The sequence below is a fragment of the Panthera uncia genome, assembly GCF_023721935.1.
Source record: "Panthera uncia isolate 11264 chromosome E2 unlocalized genomic scaffold, Puncia_PCG_1.0 HiC_scaffold_20, whole genome shotgun sequence".
NCBI classification, from domain to species: domain Eukaryota; kingdom Metazoa; phylum Chordata; class Mammalia; order Carnivora; family Felidae; genus Panthera; species Panthera uncia.
In genome coordinates, this window is record NW_026057589.1 from 11686981 (window position 1) to 11699739 (window position 12759).

The 12759-nt window shown below is 42.8% G+C and overlaps 1 protein-coding gene across 1 annotated transcript in view; it reads left to right on the forward strand.

The window, feature by feature from the left end:
- Positions 1-12759, forward strand: part of PKD1L3 (polycystin 1 like 3, transient receptor potential channel interacting) — an 81576-nt gene that overhangs the window by 33897 nt on the left and 34920 nt on the right. Inside the window, 8 exon segments of the mRNA XM_049622977.1 lie at positions 3740-3886; positions 8601-8657; positions 8659-8796; positions 9118-9305; positions 9790-9812; positions 10495-10675; positions 11311-11503; positions 11606-11840. Of these exon segments, the coding sequence (XP_049478934.1) occupies positions 3740-3886; positions 8601-8657; positions 8659-8796; positions 9118-9305; positions 9790-9812; positions 10495-10675; positions 11311-11503; positions 11606-11840 (1162 nt within the window).

Sequence of the window (12759 nt, forward strand, 5' to 3'; positions counted from 1 at the left end):
ATGCTTTGGGCCAGATTGTAACCAATGACTGTTAGATTTAAATTTCAAAGCTCAGGGTGCCTGGGTGGCTCAGTCAGTTAAGCATCCAACTTTAGCTCAAGTCATGCTCTTACAGTTCATGGGTTCAAGCTCTGCATCGGGCTCTGTGCTGACAGCTCAGAGCCTGGAGCTTTTCTCAGATTCTGTGTCTCACTCTCTCCCCCTCCCCAGCTCGTGCTCTGTCTCTCTCTGTCTTTCAAAAATGAATAAACATTAAAAAGAAAATATTTAAAAAAAAATAAAATAAATTTCAAAACATTTACAAAGAAGAAACCCTGCAAAGAAATATGGGAAGTTAACAATATAATTGTGTATGGGTGATTAAGTGATGGGTGGTTTTTTTCTTTTATCTTCATTTAATATTGTCATGATTGTAAAAACAGCAAATAACAACCACTTACTGCCCCAAAGTGTTATAAATTAAAAGTACCTATAAACTTGAGAAAAGATCTTTCAAGATTAAATGTAATGAATGACTATTCACTAAGTATACTTGGGGTAAAAATTAAGAGCTTGAAGGTAAGAATAGAAGAATCGTGTTATGGGATGTGCCCAGGGGGCTAGAGAGGGAAAAGGTCAGTGATGAGTGCATGAACCTGATGTGTGTGAGGTCCACATGACCTGTTTTTCTCCAGCAGCAGGAGGAGTGAGAAGAGGTGGGTGGAGAGAGTAATGGTGAAATTAACTAAGGACCAAGATGATTGGTGGTTTGGGGTTTGGGAAAAAGAAGGGAATGAAGTCAAAGGTCTAAGGCCCAGGTGTTCAAATTGTTGCTGAATATTGTCCACCTGCAAAGGGTGTACAGCTTGCCTGTTTGTCAGCAAAATGAGTCTTTCCCTGCTATGCTAGACCACTAGGCTAGTAGAGTCTAATAATTTGCTTGCTGTCCCCACTCTGTTCAGGCATCTACAGAGCAGCTTGTACACTATCATTCCAGTTTGATTATAATGGTGAATAATGTGTAATAAGTACTTGAAGAAATGCTTAACTTTGCTAGTTATCAAGGAATGCAAAGTAAAGCCACCGTGAGAGCACTAAACATCCACCAGAATAACTAGAATTAAAAAGTCTGACAAAACCAAGTTTGGGTGAAGTTGGAGGCAATTGGGACTCACAAGCGATGCTGGGAGCCCAAAACAGTGCAGCCACGTGGGAGAACAGTTTGACAAGGCATGTAAAGTTGAATGGACCTTTACCATCTGACCCAGAAATTCCACTCCCAGGTATTCACCCAAGAGAAATGAAAACATAGGTCCATTCCAAAATGTATACACATTCGTTCATAGCAGTTTTACTAATAGCTGTTCAAAACTAGAAACAACACATAAAAAATTAAAAAAAAAAACTAGAAGCAACACAAGTGTCCATCAGGTGAATGAATAAGCAAGTATTAGCATGTTCATTTAATGGAATACTACTCACCAACAAAAAGAACAATCTACTGATACACACAGTAACATGGATGAATCTCAAAAACGTTATGTCAAGCAAAAGAAGCCAGAACAAAAGAAAACATGCTGTATGATTGTACATATATGAAATTCTAAAATAGGCAAACTAGTGCAAGAGACAGAAAGCAGATCAGCGGCCACCTGGGGCCAGGGGTGAGTCTGAGGGGGGTTGACTGCAAAGGGACACAAGGGGACTTTTGGAGGTGATAGCTTGGCAGTGGTGGTACTTACACAAGTGTTCACATTATGAAAAATGTGTTGGACTGGGGGTTCCTAGATGGCTCAGTTAGAAAAGTGTGCAACTCTTGATCTCGGGGTTGTGAGTTTAAGCCTCATCTTGGGTGTGGAGATTGCTAAAATAAATTAAAGACCTAAAAAACTGTACTGAACTGTACCTTTTATTCATTTTTTTAAGTAGACTTCTCAGGCAGAACAGAGACCAGCGTGGGCTCAAAACCCTGAGATCAAGACCTAAACTGAGATCAAGAGCTGGGCACTTAGTCACCTGAGCCACCCAGGCACCCCTTGACCTGTATGTTCAAATGGGTGCCTTTTATCATATGTAAATTATACCACAATAAAGTTTTTGTTTTGTTTTGTTTTGTTTTTTGGTAGAGCACCAGTGGGGGAAGGACAGAGGGAGAGGAAGAGAGAGACTCTCAAGCAGGCTCCCTGCCCAGCGCAGAGCCTGACATGGGGCTCAATCTCACAACCTTGAGATTATGATCTGAGCCAAAATCAAGAGTCGGATGCTTAACAAACTGACCCACCCAGGCACCCCACAATAAATTTTTTTAAGTATGCATGTAGAAAAAATTCTAGAGTTATATATACTAAGTATTACCAATAATTATCTCTGAGTAGTAGGCTTATAAATTTTAAAATTGTTTCTTCATTATATTTTTAGATATTTTCAAAAAAAATTTAAGAGTGTATTTATTTTGGGAGAGAGCGGGGAGGGGCAGTGAGAGCGGGAGAGAGAGAATCTCAAGCAGGCTCTGTCCATGCTTTCATCACAGGGCTTGATGGGGGCTCGAACTCACAAACCATGAGATCATGATCTGAGCCAAAGTTGGACACTTAACCAACTGAGCCACCCAGGTGCCCAAAATATTTTCATAGTCTTTAACAGCAAATTTGTATACTCACATTAGATTCTTTTTATATGAAAGAATAAGAAAGTAAAAGTTAAGCTGGGGTCATAAAAAGCCCATGACAAGTTTCTCACCAATCAGAAAGTAGATTTTTTCTTGTTTTTTATACTTTACTCATAAATGAAAAACTTTAATAGTACAAGATACACTAGCTAAGTTTAAATCAAATGTACCTTAGTCACTTGTGATTTTATAAACTGCCTCAATCAGAGAGTTCCTAGAAATATTTTAGCTTTAAAGAAGTCTATTCATCACACAAAAAATATTTTCAACTAAAATTCAACAAAGATTTTGACTGGAGAGATTTAAGTTGCTTTATAATATTAAACATAGGCTCTCAGGGAAATAGCATCATGACAATAGAGGAGGAGGTTAATGGACTAGTTGCAAGATGAAGTCAAACAACTTGAACAGTAGGTGTCCCAGGGGTCAAGTTTGTCGGAGGTTGAAGTTCCTGGAGAAAGGAGACACATGGTAAAACACTGTGGTCAGAAAGAGGATGAAACCTCAGGGCCTCTGGCTCTGTGAGGTAAAGACAGAGCTACAGACCCCGGCAGGATCAGAAGTCAGTAGTATAAATGTTGAAGATCACTCCCTGACCCACCCCCAGGGATGTCCCCTCAGACCCTGGTGACAGAGACAGAGACAGATGGGATACTCGAAGAGATGGCAGGGCCCTGGCACATAAGAACAGGAAAGTTAAGGAATATATACACTCACCAAACTATTCCTAAGTTATACAAGTCTGCGTTCTGTTTTGTTTGGTTTTGAGAGAGAGAGAGAATCCCAAGCAGTCTCTGTGCTGTCAGTCCAGAGCCCAATACAGGGCTCGAACTCATAAACTGTGAGATCATGACGTGAGCCAAAGTTGGACACTCAACTGACTGAGCCACCCAGGCGCCCCTGCTTTCTGGTTTTGATACATGAATTCTCTTAGAGGTTGCAAAGGAAGAAATTGGATCAGCTTTTGTTTCTTTCTCTAGTTCTTGCCTCACAATGAAAAGAATCCATTTACCGATAGTGCAAGATTACTTCTTGTTGCAACAACTGGTTCATGCCCACCTCCCTACCATGCTTATCTTCATTTTACTATAGGTATGGAAACCGGGTAATTGCCAGGGACGTGGCAGGTAAAAGGAAATGGCACTTCCTGTCCAACTGTTGGCTGGCCATGGACCTTGGAGAGAGTGAGCCTGACCGGGTCTTCAAACCAGTCTCAAAGAAAGAACTCTTTTCCTTTAGGTATTGGTGGGGAAATGGTGGTGTTCCACAAGTCTCTGAGGCTCTGTTCATTTTTCTTCATCCTCCGTTGCTCAGACTGGATAATTCCAATTGACCCATCTTCGGGTTTCTGCTTCTTTTTTCTGCCTGCTCAGATCTGCTGTAGAGCCTTTCATTTCACTTGTATTTTTCAACTGCAAACTTTCTTTTTGGTTCTTTTAAAAAATAATTTTTAGGGATGCGTGGGTGGCTCAGTTGGTTGAGTGTCCAACTTCAGCTCGGGTCATGATCTCATAGCTCATGAGTTCGAGCCCCATGTGGGGCTCTCTGCTGACAGTGCAGAGCCAGCTTGGGATCCTGTCTCCCTTTCTCTGCCCCTCCCCCATTTGCAGTCTGTCTCTCAGAAAAAAACATATAAAAAAATAATAATAATAATTTCTGTGTGTTTATTGATATTTTCTGTTTGGGAAAACACCATTCTCATTTACTTTCCTTTAGTTCTTTAGACATAGTTTCCTTTAATTCTTTGAACACATTTAAAATAGCTGATTTAAAGGCTTTTTCTAGTTTTCCAGTGTCTTGGCTTTCTCAGGGACAGTGTATTGATAACTCTGTGTGTGTGTGTGCCTGTGTGTGTGCGCGCACACACACACAGGCACACACACACACAAGCCATACTTTGTTGTTTTTTAGTGTCTTGTGATCTTTTGTTGAAAACTGGACATTTTATTATTAAAAAAAGTTTTTTTTAATCTTTATTTATTTTTGAGAAAAAGAGACAGAGTGTGAGTGGGGGAGAAACAGAGAGAGAGGGAGACACAGAATCCAAAGCAGGCTCCAGACTCTGAGCTGTGAGCACAAAGCCCGACACGGGGCTCAAACCCACCAACCACAAGATCATGACCTGAGCTGAAGTCAGACGCTCAACCGACTGAGCCACCCAGGCGCCCCAAAAACTGGACATTTTAAATAATAGAATGTGGCAACTCTGGAAATCAGATGTTCTTCCCTTTCCCTGGGATTTGTTGTTCTCAAACACAAATTTGTTGTTGTTGTCTGTTTCACGATTTCTCTGAATGAATTCTGTATCCTTTGTCATGGCGTGCAGCTGAAGTGTCTGCCCAGTTAGTCTGGAGGTCAGCTAATGTTTGGATAGAGATTCCCTAAACACCTGGAGCCAGTAAGTCTCCCGGTCTTTGCCAAGGGGATTTGTGTGCATGTTGTGTCATACCCTCAGCCCTCAGCAAGGCACCGGCCAGCTCTGCCTTGGTCTTCACTTCCTGCTTGCTGAGAGCCTCAATGTCATGCAGGGGTGAGGGCTCAGGACGTTCTCTGGCATCTCCTGAGCCCACACACAGCCCTGGATTCCCAGCAGTTATGTCAGAGCTTTCAGAACTCCTGCAGACTTCTTGTTTCCCAGTTTCTTTTCAGTTTTTTGGTTAGCCTGTTGTTCACCTACCATGGCAGGCAGCTATGAAGTTGCCTCTGAGTATATTTTTAAAATTTTTGTTAATGTGTATTTATTTTTGAGAGAGAGACACACACAGAACACGAACAGGAGAGGAGCAGAGAGAGGAGACACAGAATCCAAAGCAGGCTTCAGGCTCTGAGCTGTCAGCACAGAGCCCAACGCAAGGCTCGAGCTCAGGAACCGTGAGATCGTGACCTGAGCTGAAGTTACCACTTAACCCACAGACCCACCCATGTGCCCCGCCTTTGAGTATTTTTCACAGTGCCCTCAGGGGAAAAGCTTTTCAAAGCTAGTGAATACCCAGTCAGGTCAAGTAAGGACAGCCTTGCAAGTGGGGTTTTCCTGGGAACTACCAGACAGCTCAGATCATCACAGTTCTCTGGGAAGGAGACCTTAAAGGAGCTCCAGTCCTGTTCTGCCTTCTTTTTAGTGGCCCCTGGCTTTCTCTGTGATTAAAGCCTGTCAGGTCACTGTAGAGCTAGAGAAAGGGAGATGGGAACAGGGCAAGTGACAATGCCACAGAGTTAACTGCTTTTACTGATACTCATTCATTTTTCGTTTTTCTTTTTTTTAGTTTTGTTTTTTATTTTTTAAAACTTACATCCGAATTAACATATAGTGAAACGATGATTTCAGGAGTAGATTCCTTAGTGCCCCTTACCCATTTAGCCCATCCCCCCCTCCCACAACCCCTCCAGCAACCCTCAGTTTGTTTTCCATATTTATGAGTCTCTTCTGTTTTGTCCCCCTCCCTGTTTTTATATTATTTTTGTTTCCTTCCCCTTATGTCCATCTGTTTTGTCTCTTAAAGCCCTCATATGAGTGAAGTCATATGATTTTTGTCTTTCTCTGACTAATTTCACTTAGCATAATACCCTCCAGTTCCATCCACGTAGTTGCAAATGGCAGGATTCCACTCTTTTTGATTGGTGAGTAATACTCCATTGTATATATATACCACATCTTCTTTATCCATTCATCCATCGATGGACATTTGGGCTCTTTCCATACTTTGGCTACTGTGGACAGTGCTGCTATAAACATGGGGGTGCATGTGTCCCTTCGAAACAGCACACCTGTATCACGTGGATAAATGCCTAGTAGTGCAATTGCTGGGTCATAGGGTAGTTCTATTTTTAGTTTTTTGAGGAACGTCCATACTGTTTTCCAGAGTGGCTCACCAGCTTGCATTGCCACCAACAATGCAAAAGAGATCCTCTTTCTCCGCATCCTCACCAACATCTGTGGTTGCCTGAGTTGTTAATGTTCGCCATTCTGACAGCCATTTTAATGACTGTATGTTTCAGTTATAAGATTTCTAATTAATTTTATTTCTGTTTCTCAGAATTTTTTATTCTTTTTAAGTGAATGCTATGCCTTGATTCGTCTCTTTGAGCAACCTGAAATACTTATTTTGAAATCTTTGTCAGACTGTCCCATAAAATTAATTTCTTCAGGACTGAATTATTGATTGTTTTGGTTGCCTTTCTCTGCATTTGATTTCTTCCTGAGTTTAGGAATTTGGGATCATAAGTTTATTTGGGGGGGGGAGGTATTGTTAAATTTCTTTCTCTCTCCCTCATCCCTGACTAGTAGTCTTGTTGCTGTTTCCATGTAACTCTTCACATGGCTAGTCTAGAATTAGGCCTTATTATATTACAGTATTTTGGATCTCCTATTCCTCAGTGGAATTGACAAAACTAGGGCTCTTGCAGATTTTGTCTGGAACGAGTGGATTTCTTGGCTCAATTCCTGGTTATGGGGCTGTCCTTTTTCCGCCCACCTCCCTACCCATAAATTGGCAGTTTATTGTTCTGCAGTCTCCCTTCATGATCTCCAGCCTGAACCTGGGCTCCAAGCAGTGAAGTTGGCTTTACTCTCCCTACCCCACCCTATGAAATACTTTCATTTCCAATTACCTTGGAAGAACCAAACTCCTGCCTGCATACTGCTTTCTTCTGGAGCCCAGAAATCTTCCCTGCTCATCGCCATGTTTTTTTCATTCCACTTCTCCTCCTCATAGATGTTTATCTTGTTTTGAAACCCAGCCAATATTTTTGGCTCTTCCTTTTTTTTTTTTTTTAAATGTTTGTTTATTTATGTTGAGAGTGTGTGCATGCATGCAGAGAGAGGGAAAGGGAGAATCTCAGGCAGGCTCCACACTGTCAGTGCAGAGCCTGATGTGGGGCTGGATCCCACCACTGTGGGATCATGACCTGAGCTGAAATCAAGAGTCAGTCACGTAACCAACTGAGCTAACCAGGCGTGCCTTTGGTTATTTCTTTTTTTTTTTTAATTTTTTTTTTAACATTTATTTATTTTTGAGACAGATAGAGACAGAGCATGAGCAGGGGAGGGTCAGAGAGAGAGGGAGACACAGAATCCGAAACAGGCTCCAGGCTCTGAGCTGTCAACCCAGAGCCTGATGCGGGGCTCGAACTCACGGACCGTGAGATCATGACCCGAGCCAAAGTTGGACGCCCAACCGACTGAGCCACCCAGGCACCCCTGGTTATTTCTTTTTATGCCTTATTTATAGTTCGTCCACATTCGGAGAAGAGAAGGGGCTCAAACTATAAATTTACCAAACTATGTTGAGTGGAAGCCCAATGCAAACTTGTGAAGAGTAAAAGATTTATCAAAACTCTTAGCTAAAAGAACCATTGTTTTCTTTTTTAAGTTTATTTATTTTAAAGAGACAGAAAGCACAAGTTGGGGAGAGGCATAGACAGAGGGCAAGAGAGAGAATCCCAAACAGGCTCCTCACGTCAGTGCAGAGCCCAATGCAGGGTTCGAACCCATAAACCATGAGATCATGGCCTGAGCCAAAGTCAGACACTTAACCCACTGAGCCACCCAGGCACCCCGCTCAGTACTTCTTGTTGGACTGTGCTCAGTTCTTTATATGCTCACCACAGTCCTGTGATCTGGAAACTATTATTAGCCCTTTTTTTACGAATCAGGAAACTGAGGTTTGGAGAAGATTAATTTTACTGAGATCAAGGGGACAATATGTTTCAGGTTTAAAAGAACCGTTTTTAATTTTAAACTCTCATACAATATAAATTAACCTTATCCTTGACAACCTTTTGTCCTAATGCTACAAAAGAATCATGTTGCCATGAATTTGAAAGAGTCTTCATAGAGGTGTTGGATACTGGCCTAGTTGTTGGTGTAAGCGTGTTGCCGGGCAAACCGCCTCTTAGTCTAGGATGCTGTCAGAATGAAGTCCCACTTCTGTCCTTTTCTAATTTCTCTTCTTAGACACCTGTTTTCCTCCATGATTGTAGGAAAGCTCACCCAGGATCATCTGTGGCTCGGAGAACCAGTTTACAAGAGTCCAGAGGCTCTCTTGCTGCATGACCTTGCTTCTGTGCGACATGGTCGTCAACGTCATGTTCTGGAGGAAAACTGGCACCACTGCCCAGAGAGATGAGCAAGGTATGGGTGAGCCCGATGTGTAGCCTTTGTGGTGTGTAATCCTCTTATAGTACTGCACTCTTCTTCCTTGCAGGGTCAGAAACACAATCCTGATGTGCCTTTGTTTTTTCCTTCGCTACTCTAACACTTGAATACTCTTAACAGGTTTCCTCAGGGTTCCCATTCATTAGTGAATGAAGCAGCCTTAGGAACACATCGGGATCTTTACGGCCATGAAGATGTCCTGTCCTTAGATAGTCATGGTTAAATTGCCAAACAGATGGCTAAAGCTAGGAGAGGAAGGAGTCTGAGATGATTTCATCTCTTGAGGATACAGGTTGATGTGATGTTCTTCTTCCAGTGGGTCCATTGCTATGACCTGGTCCCAACTGTTCATCAGCATCCAAACCGCTGTCTTCCTCTTCCCTGTCAGTCTCGTAATCGGGAGGCTCTTCCTGCTGATCTAGCCTCAGGAACCCCTGCCTCTTTTTCCTCCCGACCAGGCTTCCTGCCTCTCAGATGCTCCTTGTGAGCCTCTGTCTCACAGAGGTGACTGAAGTAAGCTTGGTATCTAACTGTATAGGTAGATGGTGGGCCCTGTTTCCCCATGTAGCAGGAAAGGCCAGCAGAGGGGATCTCCTGGAAGGCTCATGGGGTCCTATTAATCTTGATAGCTTTTCCCTAATTTCTGTCCTCTGGGCCACAATGCATCATGCCCCTTGTTTCTCCTCTTTTTTTTTTTTTTAATGTTTATTTATTTTTGAAAGAGAGAGAGAGTGAGCGGGAGTTGGGGCATAGAGAGAGGGAGACACAGAATCTGAATCAGGTTCTAGGCTCTGGGCTGTCCATACAGAGCCCGATGCTGGGCTTGAAGTCACAAACCGCGAGATCATGACCTGAGCTGAAGTCGGACACTTAACCGACTGAGCCACCCAGGCACCCTTTTGTTTCTCCTCTTAATGGTGAAGTATTGTAAGGACAGGATGTGAATGCAGAAGGTAATATTCTGGAATTTTCATTTTTGATGTTTGAGCAAATGGTCCAGTCTTTCATTCTGTATGCTCCTAAAACTAGTTTTATTTTCTTTTTTTAAATTTCTATTTTAGGGGAGCCTGCATGACTCAATCGGTTAAGTGTCCGACTTCAACTCAGGTCATGATCTTGCCATTCGTGGGTTTGAACCCCATGTCAGGCTCTGTGCTGACACGTCAGAGCCTGGAGCCTACTTCGGATTCTGTGTTTCCCTCTCTCTCTGCCCCTCCCCTGTTCATGCTTTGTCTCTCTCTCAAAAATAAACAAACATTAAAAAAAGTTTTAAATAATAAATTAATAAATGTTTATTTATTTTGAGACAGTGTGAGTGGGGGAGGGGCAGAGGTGGGGAGGGAGAGACAGAGAGAGAGACCGAGAAAGAGAGAGACTGACTTTCAAGCAGGCTCCACACTCAGCATGGACCCCGACCCAGGACTTGATCTCACCACCATGAGATCATGACCTGAGCTGAAATCAAGAGTCGGACACTTCAACAACTAAGCTACCTAGGTGGTCCTCCTAAAATTAGTTTTGAAGCTACTGTGAAGTGACGTATTTCTGAAAAAGGAGAAAGAAAATGAAAAATAGAGGCTCTTCCCACTAAGCATTTGCCTCTCCTAGTCAAGGGACAACCTCACCATCTATAGCCGCGACCAGTCCTGGGTGAATGTAAAACTGACTTTTCTCCTTTTGGTTCTATATTCAGGAATTAAAGGAGACTGTGGGATTCCTACTCTGGAGAAATATGTACCTACTCTCAGAGTCGGAACAACCTTTATGGAGTCCTTCCAACATTAACAAGCAGGTGAAGCTTTTACCCAGCCTCCTCTGTTCTCACGTAGCAGGTCACGGCTCTCATCAGCGGGCAAGACCCCTTTGGGTAAACGGTAAACTTCCGCAGGTTTTAGTAACTGATCTGTTATCTACCTCCTCCCTTGCTTGCCTCTTGCTTATCCTTCCTACCTCTCAGCATGACCAACAGGCACGGTACAGCCTTCTGCTTGGCCCAGCTTCCTTAGGCTTCCAGTAGAGCTTTTAAGACAATAGATCTGGTGAAACAAAGTAAAGCATTAAGGAAGAGCCCACAAAAATGCCCTCAGACCCCCCCCATATTCCATCTGCTTTGTTGGGGGCTCTTGAAACATGTCATTCTTTTTCTTCTGTTGGAATGGTGACATTATGTCATCTATGGATTCTTGAATATAATTGGGGTCTCCTGGGCACTTATCTAATATAGTTGTACATGTACTGTGGTTCTGGTGAAAAAGCCCAGTTAGGTTTAAATTTTTATTTACTTCTAGAGCAAAAGTTGTTTTTATTCTGGATCGCAGTGTAGAATTTTAGACATTGTTACCAGCTGGCCAGGATGATCAGAGAAGACAATACTGATTGTGGTCTAATCTCCAGTGACTGGGCAATTTACCCTCATCATCAATGAGTGAGATGCTAATCTCTGCCAGTTAATTACTATCTGCTGAAGTCTCCCACTTGCTGAAGTATGAACCTCGGCCTGTATTTTCAATGGTTCCTGAAGGCCAGCATCATTTCTGTCATTACCTGCTCAGAGTTCTGCAGAGGCTTCAATCTCACTTAAGTGCACTGGGTCCCACTCAGGCTGACCAGCCTTGTGACATCCTAGATGCCACCAGTCAACTGCAAGAACTCCAGGAGCTCTTGGAAATACATATTCTTCCAACAGAACAGGGGCCATTCAGGTAATAATGCACCACCCCGGCTTCTTTTATCACTTATAGTCTTCCTGTGCTTCTCTCTGAGCTGTGGGCTAGCAGGTTATTCTTTCAACTTCTGTTCTTAAGAGAGGCAACCTGTTCCCCCCTCCTGAGCCCGGAAGAAGGGAAGAAGCCCGTCGCTAATGGCCTGCCCCGATGGTTGACTTGCATCTCCTGGCTCCCTCTGGGTGTCACTAGCCCAGCTGCAGCCTTTTTTACTGCATTTTATAGTCTGGAACTGAACAAAGACCAGGCCACCAACTGGGTTATTTCAGTAATATTATCAGTGCTTCAGAACGTCTTCATCAGCCAGCTACTAAAGGTATGTGAAAAATGGGTCATACTGGCATGGTAGGTGGGGGGGGGGGGCGGTCGTGAAGGAGAGGTACCCACTCTAGTTGCACGTAGTTTGGAACAGTGAGACCCTTGGGTGTCAATTCAGAGTGCCTAATGTTTCTGCCAATTTGACCACACACACACACACACACACACACACACACAGAAATAGGCAGAATGAGATTTGAGATATGAGTGAGGTAGTTACAGAAAAAACTAACCAGAACTGAGAGACCAGTAGAAACAGAGCAGAAAAGCATTGCCAAGTTAAAAAGGACAAGTAAAAAAATCAATCGGCATCAAACTACTTTTTAAAAAAGCAACAGAAAACTTAATTTTTAAAAACTTTGGATTAAGGAAAATGTCAAGCCCCACAGAAATGTGTAGAGAATAGTATAATGAATTCTGCCGTTCTGTTAGCCAGCTTCAACCATTACTTCATTACCAGAACAAGTCAATCATCTATTTTGAAAAGAAAAATGCCTCACTTCATATCATCTTATCCATAAACATTTTAGTGTGTATATTTCTAAAAAAAAAAAAAAAGACTAATTTTTTGTTTTGTTTTTAAGGTTTTTGTTTTTTGTTTTTTGTTTTTTGAGAGAGACAGAGCATGAGCGAGGGAGGGGCATAGAGAGAGACACAGAATCCAAAGCAGGCTCCAGGTTCTGAGCTGTCAGCACAGAACCCAAAATGGGACTCAAACCCATAAACCGTGACATCATGACCTGAGCAGAAGTCAGATGCTCAAGTAGCTGAGCCACCCAGGCGGACTTTAGGCCTCTTCTTTTAAAAACATAAATATAGGGGCGCCTGGATGGCTCAGTCAGTTAGGCATCTGACTTTAGCTCAGGTCATGATCTCACGGTTTGTGAATTTGAGCCCTGAGTCGGGCTCTGCACTGA